The sequence below is a fragment of the Electrona antarctica genome (assembly GCF_951216825.1).
Source record: "Electrona antarctica genome assembly, chromosome: 5".
In the NCBI taxonomy this organism is placed as follows: Eukaryota; Metazoa; Chordata; class Actinopteri; order Myctophiformes; family Myctophidae; genus Electrona; species Electrona antarctica.
In genome coordinates, this window is record NC_136810.1 from 46,559,024 (window position 1) to 46,579,474 (window position 20,451).

At 43.0% G+C, this 20,451-nt stretch overlaps 2 protein-coding genes across 2 annotated transcripts; both read left to right on the plus strand.

Moving 5' to 3' along the window:
* Positions 1 to 12,831: 12,831 nt before the first annotated feature.
* On the plus strand, positions 12,832 to 15,309 carry LOC306924010 (kinesin-like protein KIF2A; the record flags this gene model as incomplete). Its single annotated transcript, XM_079502353.1, has 1 exon — positions 12,832 to 15,309. The coding sequence occupies one exon, from the start codon at positions 12,832 to 12,834 to the stop codon at positions 15,307 to 15,309; it is 2,478 nt and encodes an 825-aa protein (XP_079358479.1).
* A 2,529-nt stretch (positions 15,310 to 17,838) lies between these two features.
* On the plus strand, positions 17,839 to 20,451 carry cUnh11orf96 (chromosome Un C11orf96 homolog). The gene is made up of 2 exons (XM_079501180.1): positions 17,839 to 18,158; positions 18,824 to 20,451. Exon 2 carries the CDS (start codon positions 18,869 to 18,871, stop codon positions 19,301 to 19,303), a length of 435 nt encoding a protein of 144 aa, XP_079357306.1. The 5' UTR covers positions 17,839 to 18,158; positions 18,824 to 18,868; the 3' UTR covers positions 19,304 to 20,451.

A 20,451-nucleotide genomic window follows, 5' to 3' on the forward strand; every position in this document is an offset into this window, starting at 1 on the left:
AATCCTGGACTAAATAAAAACAGCTTGAATTTTGCTTATGGAGCTTATCCATATCAGTACCATGTTGTACCAGAGGATGAAGATTACAAAACTACAAACCATTATACTGTGTGTGTGTATGTACATTACATAGCACACTGCTGCAGTTAATATGCAGCTGGTGATAATATGACTGTCATCATGTCTTGTTTTTTCTTCTCCTTTTTTAGGTTACTACAGGTTAGGGACTACATCCGTAACTTTTCTCCTACTTTTGAGATATAGCACCGTCATCTTTAATAATAATAATGTAGAACCAGACATGAAGGTGTCACATTTATACGAGTTGAGTTGATACAAGCTGTAAACCTATACCTACTACCAGTGGCGTGCACAGATAGACTCTAGGGGGTGCTAGAGCACCCCCTGCCCTTTTGGCAATGTGCCCTTTTGAAAAAAAAAAGAAAAAAAGGTCTGCTATTTTTTTCAAAAATAGCAGACCTACAAGCTCGTAGCGCGCCACTCGGTGGCGCGCTATGAGCTTGTAGATCTGCTATTTTTCAATAGCTAAAGCATAACATAATGCTAACACCAAAAGGGGTTCCCGCCCAAAATGCCCAAGGTGCCCTTTTTTAACTTGAGCACCTGCCCCTCTAAATGTCTGTGCACGCCACTGCCTACTACATTGGCAGTAAAGTTGGCATGGGAAAATTAGTTGGGGACTCAAATTTCAGATGAGCTCTGGGAAGACAGACATCCAGACATTGCTTTATTATTCAGTTTCGAGTCATTCATAGACTCCCTTATTCCAAATCAAAACTACATAAGATATTCCAAGATATTTCTTCGCACTGTGACAAATGTAATGCAGTAGATAATAATAATAATAATAAATATAGCTGCAAGCAGCTATCAGACGGGGTCAAGCCCAAAAAGAAAAAAAGCTATACGCAATAATTATACACAGCTACAGTATATACACATCTCCACAACAGTAAAGAATATAGAATAATTAAACATAAAGGCTTTCTACATTAAATAACGAGCGATATGGAGTTTGTGATGTGTCCCCCACATGCCATGATACTTGCTGAAAGCTGCAATCAGGTTCCGTGTTCCAGCCTAGTGTTGTTCACTGATTGGAGACTGGAGATGAGCTTTTTCTGTTATGCTGATTGGCTGAAGAGATTGTCTGTCAATGCTGTAGTCCCGTAACCAGACTCCAGACAATTCTGTTACAGCCGAGCTACACTGGGGACGGAATTGACGTGGAATTGAGTCGGCAAGCGGTATGCTGCCACTATAATCATTTTTTGAGTGGTGTTGCTAACCACTCCAATCGACAGCTTTGTCTGTAGGTCTGTCCGTTTGAGCACGGAATTGTCTGTTTGTACCATGAGTGCAGCTGCAGGTCATCAACCTCCTGATTAACACACACACATGCACACACACACACACACACACACACACACACACACACACACACACACACACGCACACACACACACAGCACCACTCAGTTCAGACAGGTCTGATTATTGAGGGCCCCTCCTATATACAGCTTTTATCCCCACACGTCTCAATATTTGCCATTGACAATGAAAGGAGAAATTGGGTCAAATGTGACGTAAATTGAACCAACCAATCACATAAATTCAGTTGTTCATGAGATGATGTATTATGATGAGAGCGCCGGCCCTCACTTCACACGGGTGTGATTTTTTTAAATAAATATTGAGTCAATGAAAAGTATTAATAAGAGCTTGTGTCTAAATAATAACACCATTGGATCCATTGGAACACAGGTTATGTTTATAATAATAACACCATTGGATCCATTGGAACACAGGTTATGTTTTAATAATAATAATAATAACAATAATAATAAATAATAACACCATTGGATCCATTGGAACACAGGTTATGTTTATAATAATAATAATAATAACAATAATAATAAATAATAACACCATTGGATCCATTGGAACACAGGTTATGTTTATAATAATAATAATAATAACAATAATAATAAATAATAACACCATTGGATCCATTGGAACACAGGTTATGTTTATAATAATACCACCATTGGATCCATTGGAACAGGTTATGTTTTCCTCCTGGTAACGGTCATGGTTCCCGACAGTGACGTTATGATGTCTGTTCTTGAAGGAAATGGTGCTAAATTGTTTTACTTACCTAAAAGTACCAATACTGCAATGTAGAAATACTCTTTCACAAGTTTTTAAATGTATAAAATGTAAAAAGAATAGCAGGCTCACAATGCGTCACATCGCGACGTGGTTAACCCATTTTGAGCGGGAACCCCTTTTGGTGTTACATACATTGTTATAATTTAGCTATTGAAAAATAGCAGATCTACAAGCTCATAGCACGGCAACGAGTGCCGCGCTATGAACTTGTAGGTCTGCTATTTTTGAAAAATCGTTAAAATGTGCCTCAAATCTTTCAGAAAATTGTCATGATTTAGAAGACATTTTTGAATTGTACGTCTTGTGATAATAATAATCAACAACCAAGTAATTGGTAAAGTTTTCAAATCATTGTAGTGGACTAAGATTACTGAGATTACGTTACACCACTGGAAGATTCAAATGTTCTGGCGATGTTGCTGTGTAGACTAGACTAGACTAGAGTGATGGAAATGTCTCTTTCTCTCCATGTCCTTATCTATGAATAGATATGTCCCCAGGGAGTCTTCCTGGCGTGCGTGCGTGCATGCGTGCGTGCGTGCGTGCGTGTCCCATAGCTACCACTCACTAGTGTTTTTGTGTGTGTAGATTATTTATTGTTTGTTTAGAACAACTTGACTATGCTCCTCGTGGCCTAGTTCTTCCCATCAGACATCCTGGTTCACATGCATTTTTCTCTGCAATGGTCTGAAAGTGTTTCAAGTATCAGCACACAGTTATATAACTTATGTTAAATACACTTGTCGAGTGTACTTAATTTATGATGACTAACTTTTCACATCCAACTGCTCTCTGTGAGGCCTTCTCCTCTCCTCTCCTCTCCTCTCCTCTCCTCTCCTCTCCTCTCCTCTCCTCTCCTCTCCTCTCCTCTCCTCTCCTCTCCCCTCCCCTCCTCTCCTCTCCTCTCCTCTCCCCTCCCCTCCCCTCCTCTCCTCTCCTCTCCTCTCCTCTCCTCTCCTCTCCTCCCCATGGTGTGACATTTAGGCCCTGGTTGTCATGGTATCATAGGTATGGTACAGTAGGTGGTGCTGGTTAGGAATGTTTCCTGTGGCTCCATGTTCCTAACCTCCTGACCTCACAGATCCAACTAAAAGCTACTTGCTCCTCTTCTTTTCTTTCCCTCTCTCTCTCATTTTTTACCATGTTCCTCCTCTTCTCCTCTCTCTAATTCTCCTTTTATGTGCTTTTCTGTTGTTGTTCGCTTGGTGGACACAATCAAGTAACGCCAAGGTCTGCCTCGTCAGACGCGGTGCTTGTGTAGTCTGACATTGTGTACCGTCCGTTTAGAGGCAAATATGTTTATAGTCATAATTTGATTGTTTGAATTGACTACCATCGTGGTAGCACTGGTAGGGGACATGGATCTACAAGATCTACAAGCTCGTAGCGTGGCACTCGGTGCCGCGCTATGAGCTTGTAGATCTGCTATTTTTCAATAGCTAAAGTATAACATAATGCTTAAAACACCAAAAGGGGTTCCCGTCCAGAATGGATTGGGGAAGTATCAGTGTCATTTTAGATTCTAGCGTTGCCTATTCCAAAAATAGCAGATCTACAAGCTCACAGATAAACACTTACATTCCCATTCTTGATTGCCAGTACTTTTGTACTTTTACTCGAGTACATTTTTAATTCCAGAGTATTTCTACATTTCAGTATTGATATTTTTGAGTGGTGCAAACCACTCCAACAACTGGCTTTGTTAGTACCCGTGTGTGTGTGTTTGTGTACCTGTCCCTCAAAAGAATGAGCATGGTTACTATGGTCACTGACATTACGTCAGACCACAGCTGATCAGGCTATATAAGACCTTGCACCACTCAGTTCACACGGGTGTGATTTTTACTTAACGGTAGTGTAAGTGATTTTCTTTGAATATTGGCCCGGCGGGTTCGACTCCCGACCCCGACGGCCTTTGCCGCGTGTCTTCCCCCCCATTTCCTGTCGGTCTACTATCAATCTATATATATATATATATATATAGCTCTATATTGTGATAGTACTCATTGGTATGTGTGTTTGTTCAGTAACAGGGGTCTCCATGTCTCTCCAGCTTTTTATTAAACAGAAAATGCATTTTCAGAAACTGAAACTGGGATACCAAATTTATCCAATCAGGATAGAGAACGCATTCAGGATACAGATTAAACAAGTGGAATTCTAAGTGATGACACAAAGAAGTGAGCAGACAAAATTGGAACTGGAACACTATAAAGAATAAGCTCATAAATAGCTACTCTCTCCTGATTGGCTGAAATTCCCAGGGGGTAGTCCCCTACCTGAAAATGTATTTTCTGTTTATTAAAGAGCTGAAGAGACAGGGATCCATCCTGTTACTGAACAAACACTATATAACTTAAACAATGATTACTATCAGAATATAGTGATTTAACCTTTTAACAAAAAATGTTTTGTTTTAACCAAAAATATCTCTTACTCTACCTTTAAGTAAAATATGTGAGTACCTCCACTGAATAATTGTCTCTGCTGCATTCTGGTATATTTTTGATTGATTGATTGATTGATTGAAGAATTTATTAACAGTTTGCAGAATTACAGTACATTTCAAGCACAAACTCAATACAAAAGCTGTTAACTGTGAGTGGACGACCCAATTAAGCATTACACTTGTTTCCAATAGGGTCCACCATGTTCAAATCATCAAAACATTTAGAGACGTACAAATAGACACTTCTATAGACAGAACAGGAATTCATCATAAAGGAGGTAAAAAGGGTAAAAAGGGAAAAGAAACATACAGTGAGGGGAAAAAAGGGGGTGGGCGGTGGGGGGGATTCACGTTCAGCTCCGTTAATTTGTTTGTTTTCCTTGGAGGAGCTGCGTTGGGTCCCCAAGTCGGCTCCGTGGCCGTACCTTGAGTTGGCTGTGTGGCCGTGACCGTCTCTTGTGTTGTCCTTGCGTTGGGTCCCCAAGTTGGCTCAGTGGCCATACCTTGAGTTGGCTGTGTGGCCGCGACCGTCTCTTGTGTTGTCCTTGCGTTCGTGTTTGAGGGATTCCGATTTTACAGGGGCCAGTTTCGAATTGCAGCCGTCCGTAGGTGCCCTTTGAGAGCGGTTTTGAAAGAGTCAAGGGATTTGCATGTCTTAATGACAGTTGGTAGGGCGTTCCACATTTTGGTGGCATAGGAGCGAAAATAATTTAGTCCCTTGTTTGTGCCGAATCTGGGTTGTACATGGTTCGTTGCACTCCCTCTGGTGTTGTGGGTGTGGACTTCGTTAACATTAAGGAAGTATCTAGACAGGTACATGGGTATCTTGGTGGTGTATCGAATCTTGTGGACCAGACCCATTGCAAGATGCTGTACTCTGTCGTCGACCCTAAGCCATTCCAGCCTGTCGAAGTGGGCAGGGGTGAGGTGGGTTCGGGGGGCTAGGTCAAGTAGGAGCCTGACCAGTTTGTTTTGGGAAGTCTGGAGCCTGGTTTTAAGGGCCTTTGAGGTGCTGTGGTACAGCACCTCACAGGTATTTAAAATGCAGGACACAGATGGCCACACAAACCCAACACCACCTCCTCCACTCGCACGCACACACGCACGCACACACACACACCCCTACATATAGTGTACAAACACAGTCATGGAGTATCACTATGCCAACGGAAGCACAGAGAAATGAAAGTTAATTTGGTTAGTTAATTTAAACCGGTCCATGTGACTCCTTTTCCACTCTGTGGCCTTGGTCCCAATGAGGTTTCATAAGCACACTGAGTGCTCTCAGTGACCCAGGGTCTTGCTGTAATACAGTATCCACTCAGACAGAGAATGCTTCATCACTCTTCAGTCCAGGGATAGGGGTGGCTATGGGTTGAGAGGGAAACTGAAATTTAAAACAAGCGTTGCTTACGGAACTCGGCTGAAGCCTCGTTCCTGATGCTGCAGCGACGCTGCATGCCAATAATCACGGTAAAGCACACCCTCTCAGGGTACGCTGTAAGTAATGAGGTAATAATCACGGTAAAGCACACCCTCTCAGGGTACGCTGTAAGTAATGAGGTAATAATCACGGTAAAGCACACCCTCTCAGGGTACGCTGTAAGTAATGAGGTAATAATCACGGTAAAGCACACCCTCTCAGGGTACGCTGTAAGTAAAGAGGTAATAATCACGGTAAAGCACACCCTCTCAGGGTACGCTGTAAGTAATGAGGTAATAATCACGGTAAAGCACACCCTCTCAGGGTACGCTGTAAGTAATGAGGTAATAATCACGGTAAAGCACACGTTCTCAGGGTACGCTGTAAGTAATGAGGTAATAATCACGGTAAAGCACACCCTCTCAGGGTACGCTGTAAGTAATGAGGTAATAATCACGGTAAAGCACACCCTCTCAGGGTACGCTGTAAGTATTGAGGTAATAATCACGGTAAAGCACACCCTCTCAGGGTACGCTGTAAGTAATGAGGTAATAATCACGGTAAAGCACACCCTCTCAGGGTACGCTGTAAGTAATGAGGTAGACAGACAGATAATTATCCCTTCCAAATGAGGGTGTAACTGTCAGCTCCAGACCATTACAGTTTGGAGCTGCAGCAATTTCAGCTTTAACTGTCCTCTCCGGTGTTTTCCAGTGTTGCGGTGGTTTACCATGGTCAAAGATGATTCCATTTTAGTCTCGGGAGAGATGTTAATGTACTGTCTGTACATGTGTGCTGCTGTGAGTCCAGACCTTTAGTGAAGAAACATTTTAACCCATTTCGGGCGGGAACCCCTTCTGGTGTTTTAAGCATTATGTTATACTTATTGAAAAATAGCAGATCTACAAGCTCATAGCGCGCCACCGAGTACCACGCTACGAGCTTGTAGATCGGCTATTTTTGAAAATCGTAAAAATGTGCCTCAAATCTTTGAATATATATTCTTTCAGAGCGAACGTTTTTAACTCAAATATTTGCTCCTGGGAGGGTCCCTGGCGGCCAAATACATATATTTGTGGGGGTCCTTGACATGAAAATGTTTGAGAACGACTGACATAGAAACAGGTTTTTCAGTCATGTTTTAGAAGAATCAGTTCAGGTCTAAATGGGTTAATCTCCTTGACTCTTAATTTAACCCATTACTGGGCTGACACATAAGGGGCCAGTAATGGGCGTCCGTCTGTCACTGTTGAGGTCACTTTCCCATTTCCCACTTTACCACATCCATTCCCTGATCAATTGTGAAATCTCGTCCCACTGCCAGCGTACGATCACCCCTGCCACAGTGACACTGCTCCTCAGTTTCCCCTCACTTTTACTGCCATTAAATGCATAAATTACCACCCACTTCATTTTTTTTGTGTTTCCTTAGTAGCTTTTAAGTAGTCACAGAATATTTATTTCCACTACAATTGCAGCCCCTGACCGTTCACAAAAAATAAATACAAAATAAAATAAAGTTTGTCAGGCAGTCCATGCGTTCTTTTGTTATGGTTCGTCGAAAATGCCATGCTGGGAGGACGCGGAAGTGGAACGCGTAGGAACAGAATGCATTCTGGGATGGATTGCCCCAATAACATGAACGTGCTGGTCGTTGACTATAATTGCGCCGTTTGCGCGCGTTCACGTATGAAACATTCGTTCACGTGTCATGGGCCCAATAACATGAACGTGCGCAATGATAGTCAACGGACCAGCGCTGCAATGACAAATTCGGCCACTATGTCCATTTGGCCTCAGGGTTTCCTCCGGGTGCCGTCTCTATTAATATATACTCTAAGCGTGTTATACACGTCATTGGCAGGGAATGAGTTGTTTAATACGTCCACGCTATGTGGCGTACCTTTGGACGGTAAACTGCATTCTTTTATAGTATGCCAGGTCGTGTCCTCATTATTAGTGACGATATCTCCTCAGATTTCTATCTATTCCTCTGATTGTTCTCTCTGTACACCAGAGCCACTGGAGACCCCGGACTTAATGAACGAGGGATGATTGGGGAGAGGAGATGTACAGTAGGAGGGAAGGAGAAGACAAATGCCAGGCTATTTATAGGCCTTCTATAGAAACACCAGCAGCTGTCAGACATTCAGTAGACAAAAAAACTATACAATAAAATGGAATAGAAATAGAACAAGTTACATTGCGCTTAATTGGTGACATTTCTTTCACTGTTTCTGAATACACCAAGAACAAATCTAAGAAGGTTACTTGACTAATTTAGTCTGTGTGAAAATAGGGAGTTGCCCTAAATAATGACACATACTCTCAGTCAAGTCAAGTAAAAGTGGTTAAAAACAGAGATAATATTGTTAATTTAGCATTGCAAGCATTGATGCCTAGCTATTGAAGGTTGACCGTGCATGGCTCATGCAGTCTTGGCTGTCTCTGGTAGAAAAACTAAGTAATACTTCAAGGATGTTGACAATGTGTCCTGCTCTGTCAGAGTGTCCTTGAGGTAGTCAACGAAACCCCTTCCTGTTTCAATAATAACGCTCCTGATTACGTCTGCACTCTGACCCTTCTGCTGAAAAGCAGACATTTACGTACTTTATGCGACGTGTGCCACAAAATGCAGAGAGTAGGGCAGGGAACACACATGAAGATTTAACAACTGCACAATTCTGACCGTGATCCTGTAGCTTGTGATAGGATCCAGAAGGAAGCACACACATCTCCAGAACTTCTACAGGTGCTGGACCTGTAGCTTGTGATGCCTTATCCTTTATTGTCAGTGTGTGCCATTAAGCGTGTGTGTGATGTCTAGGCTTTTGACGGTTTTAAGTGTTCTATAGTGTTTTCAAAGTTATAGTAATACTAAAAGACCATTTGAGGTTGATCTCTCAAGAGACCTTTTCACATGTCCTCCTCACAACAGAATGGTAGGATTCGGGTTAGAAATCAGTGACGTGGCCCGGCGGGCCGCTGGCCTTGGTGGTCCGACTCCGGGCACTGTAGGCTGCAGTGCTAATCCCGTTCCTGACGACCTTTGCTGCGTGTCACTCCCCATCTCTCTCCCCATTTCCTGTCGGTCTACTGTCCTATCAATAAAGGCATAAAAGCACAAAAATAAATCTTAAGAAATCAGTGAAGTCACTCCTCCATCGTGCTCCATCTAGAAAACATTTGATGAATACATGAATGTTTGTCTGGACAAATAAGTTTGGATCCAAGGGTTTGGATCTTGGATTTGGATCTATCTAGTGTGTGCATTTACTCCTGTAAGTAGTCTTTACTTGATAATATCCCATGCAGTCTACACGCCAGTACACATTCATTCATGCATCTTTGAAACTTTAAGACCCTTTTATGTTGTTATGGAGAAAGAAAAATCACTCTGAGCCACCCCTTTTAGAACAACCAATAGCAGGTGCAAAGCTGAACTTGAACTCATTTCAACTTGAACTTATGGTATGCTTTCAAAGACGCTTCCCAGTTCCTGGATGTCATATAGTTAGTAAATATAATTGATTTATGACAGCAGCATGCTTATATTTGCTCTCTACAAGAAATTAAAAAATATATAACATAACCAAACTATTTGACGTACAGGGAGTATATAGGGTTTAAGTGGTTAAAGCTATAACAGTTTAGGGAGGGGCTGTGGTACTAACTACACACACCACTTTTAAAAATAGCACTACAACTCTGCATGTACATGAGTTGCAAATTCATAATTCTCGAGTGTCGCACACAAGGGATTCCCAAAGACGACGATAAATCATATGACCGAAGGTATGGTTGTAACACAGGCCTGCAAGTCTGAATGAACACAACAAACACAGTATATCAAACAATGGCCTTTGACGGATGTGGCAACACACCACATAAGACTCAAGTGTCAAATACTCACACAGACAAATAAACATGCACACACACACACGTCCATGCAGGGGTGAAAATGAGCGAGTGTGTTGTATGATGTCACTTGACAAGCAGTTGGTATTGGGTCACCTTATATTGACTGAAATAGAGCAGGGAAATAGTTGTGCGTGCGTGCGTGTGCGTGCGTGCGTGTCCCAAGGTCCTCCCTGGAATGTGTGACTGAACGTAAGCCATTTTAGAGCGTTCCGTCACACTGTGTAGGAAGCGCCACCGCCATGATGAGGTCATTGTAACATTGCGTTAGAGCATAGACATTCAGCAGTCGCTCTCGTCCAGAACAACTATGGCTGAGCAGGTATGGCACATAGTAGGGTCTTGAAATGGACATGACATGCTGCCACTCCCACCCAGAGTGATTATCATCCTTGTTAACAACTTAAACCCAGCTCTTCCAGGACGCTATACTCGGCACTCTCCCTTTTTTTGAGTGGTGTAAACCACTCCTACAACTGGCTTTGTTAGTTTACGTGTCTGTCTGTCTGTCTGTTCGTACCAAAAAATTAGCACGGTTGCTATGGTCACCCAGTTCACACGGGTGTGATTTCATTACGTCAGACATTACGTCAGACCACAGCTGATCAGTCTATATAAGACCTTACACCACTCAGTTCACACGGGTGTGATTTTTTTTTTATCAAAGTTTCTTTATTCATTTTCAAGTCACATTCAGTCAGTCAAAAATAGCATACAAAAATTTAACTTTTTTACCCCTCCCTCCCTCCAGAGTTCCCGCTCTGAAAGAGCCACAACCCCGGTATCTTGTACCATTAACAATGAAATAAAAAGCACATACAAATATACATATTCAAAAATAGAAGACATTAATCAAATATGCTCGGCACCCTCCTTTTGAGGGGCACTAGCCCCTCCAACGTCTGGCTTTTGTAAATTACGTCATATGGCAGCCAAGTCTATTAACAGTTCTACTGCGTAACCCGTGTTCCCCGCTATTTAATCAATGTGTCGGTGCTGCGTAATACGCAGAATACGCAGATTACATACATACATGTATACATAGGGGCATTACCTTAATCCTCATGACACTAAAACATATCGTCATTACGTCACCATCGGAAACCAATTACACCCTGGCATTGGGTCCTTCAATCCACATCTTTATTACGTCATCATTGAGAGCTAGTTGTTCCAGTTATACCCTGACGTCATATGCTGCTACGATACATACGCATCAAACGGGCATACGCAAAGTAACCACAGTATACCGCTAATCAATTTACAAATTACATACATATACATAGAGGCATTTCCTTTAATCCACCCAACACTGATCGACATATACGTCACCATCGAAAGCCGTCACTCATGCGTATGACGTAATGACTACTTGTGCTTGATATGGCAGTGGTGTCAGATTACATACATGTATACATAGGGGCATTACCTTTAATCCTCCCGACACTAAAACATATCGCCATTACGTCACCATCGAAAACCAATTACACCCTGGCATTTGGTCCTTTAATCCACATCTTTATTACGTCATCATTGAGAGCTAGTTGTACCAGTTATACCCTGACGTCATATGCTGCTACGATACATACGCATCAAACGGGACATACGCAAAGTAACCACAGTATACCGCTAATCAACTTACAAATTACATATACATAGACATCCACCCGACACTGATCGACATATAGTACTTGCGCGCTCTGCTTGCGCACTAGTAGGTCATTTATGGCCTACTTGTGTGCAACAAGCAAGTAGGCACTCGACAGAGTGCAGTTCTAGTTGTTTAATGTGTTTAATTCACCGTTTTTGAGTGGTGTAAACCACTCCTACAACTGGCTTTGTTTTTGAGTGGTGTAAACCACTCCTACAACTGGCTTTGTTTGTGCAGAACATCCCACGTGACGTCATGTGGCTATGGACTTTGGTTAGCTGATTTGCTCGCCTACATATGACGTAAATTTCCCCTATCATTGTAAATGGTAAATATTGAGTGTGGGGACAAAATCTACATCATATTTGAGGCACATATGACCTAATTTCTCCTTTCATTGAACTGAATTGAACTGAATTTATGTGATTGGTTAGCCGATTTGCTCGTCTACATACATGTATGACGTCAATTTTCCCTTCATTGTCAATAGCATTTAATGTTTGTGTTGGCACAAATTTGTCATATTTGGCGGTCATTTGACCTAATTTCTCCTTTCCTCAACAAATATCAAGTATGTTTGTTTCATTAAATTTGAGTATTTATGCAGAAATTGCTTATACAGAGGCGCCCGCTGGCCAAGTGGTCCAGGTGCATGCCACATATGACAGCGTGTCGCGTGTTCGAGTCCCATTCATGACGACCTTTGCTGCATGTCTCTCCCCTTCTCTCTCTCTCTCCCTCTTTCCTGTCCATATTCACTTGATATATTATCAATAAAGGCAGAAAGCCAAAAACAAAATCTTAAAAAAAAAGAAAAATGGCTTATACAATACGATATACAACGTGAAAACATGGAAGTACTTTGTTAGCCGCGTGCTCGAGATGTGTTGCTGATGGGCCCAGACAAACAAGATTGACACAGACAGGATTTGCCTCTTACAGAGCCAAGTCATATAAAAACAAGTCTGTTTGATCTCTGCTAGCATACCATGGCACCCTATAGGTTGTAAACTCTGTCCAATCAGTGTGCAGCATTACACACCAACCTGGGAGAGTTTGGGGATATAAATGAATGTGTCAGCAATGCAGAATTTAGATGTTGTGAATATCTCTCTATGATTGAAGACCCACTCACCACATGAAGAGATTTATTTTTGCCAGTTAGGACACTTGGGTTTCACTTGATATTTAATGCAGAATGCATTTTGGGAAGATTGTTGTGGGTACCTATGTGGAAATAAAGCGCAGTAATGGGCGGAATTGGAAGATTCAGCAAGCGATTGTGACCTCGCTGAATGAGGACAGCAACAGCGTGACAGTAAAGTGGATTGAGAATAACGGAGTCATGAAAGAGAAAGAGGTTGACTTGTTAAGTATATTTGCTTTAAACCCAGATATGGCCCCAATTGTGGCCCCAGGTGCACCGACACCGTCTAAGAGTGACTCGGAAAAGAACGTAGTAAGTAAGGGGAATTTTCAAGCTAGTCCAGATGTCAAACCTCTGCCCAAAGCTGACCTGATTAGAAAAAACAAGAACGTAGTAAGTAAGGGGGATTTTCAAGCTAGTCCAGATGTCAAACCTCTGCCCAAAGCTGACCTGATTAGAAAAAACAGAATAATTGTTTGTGTGAGGAAGCGTCCACTGAACAAGAAGGAACTGATAATGAAACAGCTGGATATTATAGCCATTCCCAGTAAAGGCGTGGTGATAGTCAGCAAACCCAGACAGAGGTTTGACATGACCCGCTACCTGGAGAACCAGACCTTCCGCTTCGACCACGCCTTTGACGACTCCACAACCAACGAGATGGTGTACAGGTTCACAGCCAGGCCTCTTGTGGAGACCATCTTTGAGAGGGGCATGGCGACCTGCTTCGCCTATGGACAGACAGGGAGTGGAAAAACACATACTATGGGTGGAGAATCTTCTGGAGATAGCCACGACTGGTCCAAAGGACTATATGCATTAACTGCTCGCGATGTATTTTGCATGTTGAAGAAACCCGACTATATGAAGTTGGAACTGCAAGTGTATGCAACCTTCTTTGAAATCTACAATGAGAGTGTGTTTGACCTGCTGAATGGTAAAGCAAAGCTGAAGGTGATGGAGGATAGTCAACAGCAGGTTCAGGTGGTAGGACTACAGGAAGAATGTGTCAAATGTATGGAGGATGTTCTCAAACTCATAGAGGTGGGACACAAATACAGAATATCAACGAAGACTTTGGCCAACGAACGCTCTTCTAGGAGCCATGCCGTGTTCCAGATCATTCTACAGAGGGATGGGAAGTTGCATGGGAAGTTCTCACTCATCGACCTGGCTGGGAGCGTAAGAGGAGCCAATGCATACAATGCTGACCGCCGGATTCGCCTGGAGGGAGCCGAGATTAACAGAAGTCTGCTGGCACTAAAGGAGTACATCAGGGCTCTGGGACGTAACAAGCCTCATACTCCTTTTAGAGACAGCAAGCTCACTCGGGTCCTCAGAGACTCCTTCATTGAGGAGAACTCCCGTCTGTGCATGATTGCAACCATATCTCCTGGTATGATGTCATGTGAAGATACACGGAACACATTACACTATGCTAACAGAGTGAAGGAGCTGACAGTTGACCCCAACCAGGTAAAGAAAGGGCGTCAACTCAACCAGTTGACGCCAAGCAGCTCTCCAAGCAGCTCAAAGAGCTTGGAAAGATGGCCCGTCAGCCACCAGCCAGAGCCCAAGGCTCAGCAATTGTCTTCTAAAGAAGATAAATGGTTGAGACTGAGTCAACTAGAGGAGGAGAATGCCACTCTGAGAGAGGAGAATGCCAAACTCACCAATACAGTCAATCTTTCTGCCAGTCCGATGGAGTTTTTGGAAGAGAATGACGACCTCGCCAACAAACCTACCAATAAAGTATTTATTTCTCACAGTCACAGGGAGGTTTTGGAAGAGAATGACGACCTCGCCAACAAACCTACCAAGAAAGTATTTCTTTCTCACATTCACAGGGATGATTTGGAAGAGAATGCCAACCTCGCCAACAAACCTACCAAGAAGGTATTTCTTTCTCACAGTCACAGGGAGGATTTGGAAGAGAATGCCAACCTCGCCAACAAACCTACCAAGAAGGTATTTCTTTCTCATAGTCACAGGGATGTTTCGGAAGAGAATGCCAACCTCGCCAACAAACCTACCAAGAAGGTATTTCTTTCTCATAGTCACAGAGATGTTTCGGAAGAGAATGCCAACCTCGCCAACAAACCTACCAAGAAGGTATTTCTTTCTCATAGTCACAGGGATGTTTCGGAAGAGAATGCCAACCTCACTGACAAACCTATCATGAAAGAATGTCTTTCTCGCAGTCACAGGCAGGTTTTGGAAGAGGAGATTGCCAAACTCGCCAACAAACCTACCAAGAAAGTATTTCTTTCTCATACTAACAGGGAGGTTTTGGAAGAGAATGCCAACCTCACCGACAAACCTACAAAGGAAGTATTTATTTCTCACAGTCACAGGGAGGTTTTGGAAGAGGAGATTGCCAAACTCGCCAACAAACCTACCAAGAAAGTATTTCTTTCTCATAGTCACAAGGAGGTTTTGAAAGGGAAGGCCAACCTCAAAAACAAACCAAAGAAGGGTCGTTGGTGGAAATTCTGGAAGGCGACTGCTACGGCGACTGCTAAGCCCTGAACCCTTGGCAGAGGCTGAGGAGGCAGCGAAGCAGAGCATGGAACATGACAGATCAAAAGCTCCGCTGTATACAGCAGATTCTGGATGTGGAGAAAGATGAAGATTTTTTTATTGTTACATCTTATATGAATACACAAGAGTACAATTATTAGGTTTTGGTTCCTCAACAATGTAGCAACAATGAAGACAATAGAGCAGATTAAGCTGACAGAAGGTTTATGGAACCAGTGGCTGGAGAAGACTCTGGAAGTGGACAGGCAGAAACATGAGATGTTGAAGACCCTCAAATACCAGCTGGGCCGCAATGGGATCTAGTTGCTGTGTCATACAGTACATAAATGACTGATGCTCCAATTTGGGAGAGTCCTAGTTGACTGTCAGACTAAACTCAATTTTAACAGGTGAAGTGAGGGGCGCCCAGATTTTTTTCAGACATGTTATCATGTCTGAAAAATAAAGCAAATGTATTACAAGGTGTATTTATATCAGCCAGATGACGTCTTGCGTTGTCTTTTACTGCCCTAAACAAAAATCAAAATCAAAGTCCATAGACTTGGTTGGCATAAAATTGCATTACAACTACCCTAAACAAACATTACAGTCCATATACTTGGCTGGCACAAATTACATCATAATTTACCCTAAACAGACTTGGCTGGCACAAATTACACATAATAATTTACCCTAAACAGACTTGGCTGGCACGAATTACACATAATAATTTACCCTAAACAAACATTAAAGTCCATAGACTTGGCTGGCACGAATTACACATAATAATTTACCCTAAACAAACATTAAAGTCCATAGACTTGGCTGGCACGAATTACATCATCATTTACCCAAAACAAACATTATAGTCCATAGACTTGCCTGGGGATGGGGGCTCTAAACAAAAGTCCATAGACTTGTCTGGCCTATGTACTGCACTGTAACATGTCATACCATACCATCACTAATGCCCAGTTTGATAAAACGTTTCCTGCGGTGCCTGAGTTATGCCTGACAGACATACACACTGCCTCTCAGAGACAGGGTTTTGTGAGAGCTGCTAGTGCACAAAGGAAGTGTTTGTTGTTATTGTCTCCACCAGGCCGAAGGCATGGGGAGAGAGTATGTTTTGCACTCCGTCCGTGTTTGTGTGTGTCCGTCCTTCCGTCCGTCTGTTAACAGCTAATCTCCGGCACCGTTAACCCGGTCGATGCCAAACTTTGCACACACATTCCCTGGATGCCAACGATGAACCTCTGACCCACATTTTCCAGAACGCCCTGTTATAGCGCCACCATGAGGCAGCTTTTCACATTTTTTACCTAAAACTGCACCGATCTGCGTGAAACGTTGCATGCACACTCCCTAGAGGCCAAGGACAAACCTTTGACCTGCCTTTTATAGCGCCACCAGGAGGCCGACTTTTGTCAAACACATTTTTTGATATTACTCCTCCAGATTCTGTCCACAAATCGTTACACAGTATCTCTATGGTCATGTGCTCAAGTCAGATCTGTCCGATATTTCATATTCCATCCTAATTGGCTATAATTGGCTTTCAAAGTTTGCAAGATTGCCCCGTTTTGAACAAAAGCCTCAACTCATGAACGCAGCATGCAATTTACGTGAAATCTTTCACACATTTTCTTACTAGGCTGAGGAATATATCCCACCCTTTCACATTGGCCTGTTATAGCGCCACCAACAGGTTGATTTTTGCAAAACACATTTTTTGAACAAAATGCAAAATGCTTCAAATCATCCAATTGCCATCAAAGGCGTATGAAGAAATGGCACCCTTTTCACATTGGCATATTATAGCGCATATTATATTGGTGGAGACCTGTACCCCGAGGGGCACTTTTTCTAGTTATTATTATTATTATTATTAGTATTACTGTTGTCTGTTATGTTGCTTGGCTATTTTTCACATTTTCCCCGGAACTACCAATCAATCTTGCCCAAATATGTATGGAACAAGACTGAACTGTACATGTCATCTACTGTAGTAAGTTACAGAGCACACAGGGAAGCCACCCGTTCTTGTTATAATTGGTCAAAGCAAGGTCAAGGTCAGAGAAGGTCAAGTGCAAGTTTAGTCCTGTACTTAAACATAGCAGGTAGCATGAGGGGAATGCTGGTATTGTTTCTGCATACGTTTCTCTGCATTTCAAGTTTCTCTTAATTTCACTCTTGTGTCTTGCTCGCGTTCTCTTTTTCCACTGCATAATGCCCTCTGTGCCTCAAAATCGGTCTTCATCTCTCTCTCTCTCCCTCTCTCTCTCTCTCTCTCTCTCTCTCTCTCTCTCTCTCTCTCTCTCTCTTGTGCGTTTATTTCAGCTGGGTGACTCTTGTCACTGACTGTTAGCGGGGAGAGGAGAAGTCAGGAGGTAAGGGGGGGAGCCTGAGCAGAAACAGGGGGTGGGGAGAGTGAGTGAACCAAGGGAGGGGGGGAAGAAACTGAAGCTGAGTGGGCAGAGAGCTGCTATATAAGACATAAGCGAGCTGTCACCGCTCAGTAGCTCTTACAGACAGCAACCGGAGAGAGAGAGACAGAAGGCCAAAAGATTGACAGAGAGTTCCGAGGAGTTGAAGCTGAAACTAATCAGCCACAGGTTGTATTTTGTGCGAGGAGAGGAGAACAGTATCTCAGCAGTGACCAGTTCTTTAGGGGGCAAAGGCAGGGGACCTTTTGCCTGGATGTCGAAGCTTTGAGGAGTTTTCCGGATTTTACATTTGAGAAGACTTTGGCTTTTTTTGTCTTTCCTAATAATACGGACCACTCTTTGAATAAGACGAGTGATCAAGGAGGGACAGAGGGAGAGAGACAGCGAAACACAGAGACAGCAGGAGTTCAGGTAAGAAAAGCTGCATTCTATAGTGTTGTATACTTATAGTGTCATTGTACAGATCAGATATTCTACTGTTAGATAGGTGATTAGATTACTTATGATCCCTGATGAGTATTGCTATGTGGTGTTCTTGCTTACTGTAAATCGCTCTGGATTAAGAGTGTCTGCTAAATGCCTAAATTGTACTTGCAAAGTGGTGATTTTGTCTTTATTCACAACTGGCTCCACATTAGGTTTGAACAAGACAAAATTGTATATACAGTAAGAAATTAACCACTATACACGTAGCCTATACTTTTTTCCCCTTTACACCAAATCTACAATCTACACAATAGTTGATCTACTGTGCAAGATCTACAAAATAGCTGATCGCATTGCAACCCATTGTGAGCTTGTAGATCTGCAATTTTCATGGTCTACAAGCTCATAGCGCGCCACCGAGTGGCGCGCTACGAGCTTGTAGGTCTGCTATTTTTGAAAAATTGAAGAACGACTGACATGGAAACATAGCTTTTTCAGAAAACTGTCAGGATGTAGAAGACATTTTTAGAATCTGATCTCAGGTCAAAATGGGTTAAGACCAGACCAGTTCAATGACCAGAATAGGGACGCTATAGGGTTCATGTGGTTAAAAAGGAGTTTACAACAACAAATTTGATCTCCAAATCCAGGCTAAGGGCTCCATCCAGTCTGCCCATAACCCTCCCGGTCCAGCCATGGCTGCCGTGCGCCCGATGCCCATGGACCTGCACCACCACCACCACCACCAGGGTTTCCACGTCCTCCCTGCCCACCTAATGGCCTCCACCATGGAGGAGTTCCCCCAGCAGCTTCCGGTGCCCGAGGGTCACGCCGCCCGGGGGAAGAGCCGCGCGCGGCGGCCCCGCGACGGCCGCTTCAAGACCCAGCCGGTCACGTTCGCCGAGATCGCCGAGGTGGCCGAGGAGGAGGAAGGCTCCTCTCCCCTGGAGGAGGAGAGGGCCAGGCGCTCCTTCCTGCAGTCCATGGAGAACCTGAGGAGGAGCACGCAGACGCTTTACCACGCCTGCCCGCTGGCCGCCACCGCTACGACCAGCCGTCAGCACGGCACACTGACGCCGCCCACGCCGCGAGCCAGCCTGGACTCCAGCGACTCTGACTCCACCCAGTGAAAGCGGGTGGGGGCCACTGGGGGGGTGGTGGGAGGGGGGGGGAGTATGGACATGCCCCGCTTCGGTTCCTGTCTTCCCCCCACCCCCCCGGTCCCTCCCACCTCCTCTCTACATCTCCTTCGTGCTCTACTCTGGATATCATGCTGCTGTGTTCACATCATTTGGGAATGAATGTATAGTAGAAGTGACATTTTCTTTGCTTGCTTTGGAAGTGATACAGTTGGAAAATGTTATTTGGAAGGTCTGTGGCACGTAGGCCTACACTAGCTGAGAAAAAGGAAAAAGTTGGTTTGATTAGGTCTGACTGCAGAAATGATTGCACAACGGCCTCAAATTGAGAGCTGAAAGGAATTCAAGCATTAAGCACATACCGGTAACTACCATCTTTTCTTTATGATGACGTGAATGCAGCATGATAGAAGCCTTGCCCATATTTGCGCTTTGCCCTAAGACTGTGTCAAATGGAGGCCAAATGGATTCGAACTAGACTGTTTGCCAGTCTCAGTCTGTGTGTAGTTGTCACTGTCGGCGACAATATATGTTTATACAGCGTAGTATGTACTAACATTGTCCACAATAAGTATATTGCCAAAATATACGCTTTATGCATATTTGCCTATTCTTACCAGTAATGTAAACTGGCTGGTTACAGTGGAATGGTGACACTGTATCAAAACACCATTTCTCTTTACTTAGATTTGCTATATAAACATATTCCTTTTTCTACACTTGGATGATTTTTATGAGGATAGAGAAACTTGAAAATAGAATATTTTTTCCATGCTAAAATTGTATATGTATTTTTTGTTTTTTTTAAATGTAACTATTATGACTTACTTACCAAACTGTAAATATTTTTCAACAGGACAAAGTGCTGATATGTGTGCTGATTCAATGTGACCTGGCTGTCATTTGAAGTAGAGTAACTTAACAAAGCCATTCTGTTTGGCTTCAAGTGAGTGAAATCTGCACTCTATGTATCTTTCTAAAAACAAACCTTTTCTTATGTCATGGTATTTATTCTCTTTAATTTGTGGGAAAACTCTACTGTAGATAAATAGCCTTTGTACTTTGTTTTACATATATTTGTTATAATGTTGTAATGTGTTTTGTTTGTCATATGGAATATAATAAATATTTGCAAATGA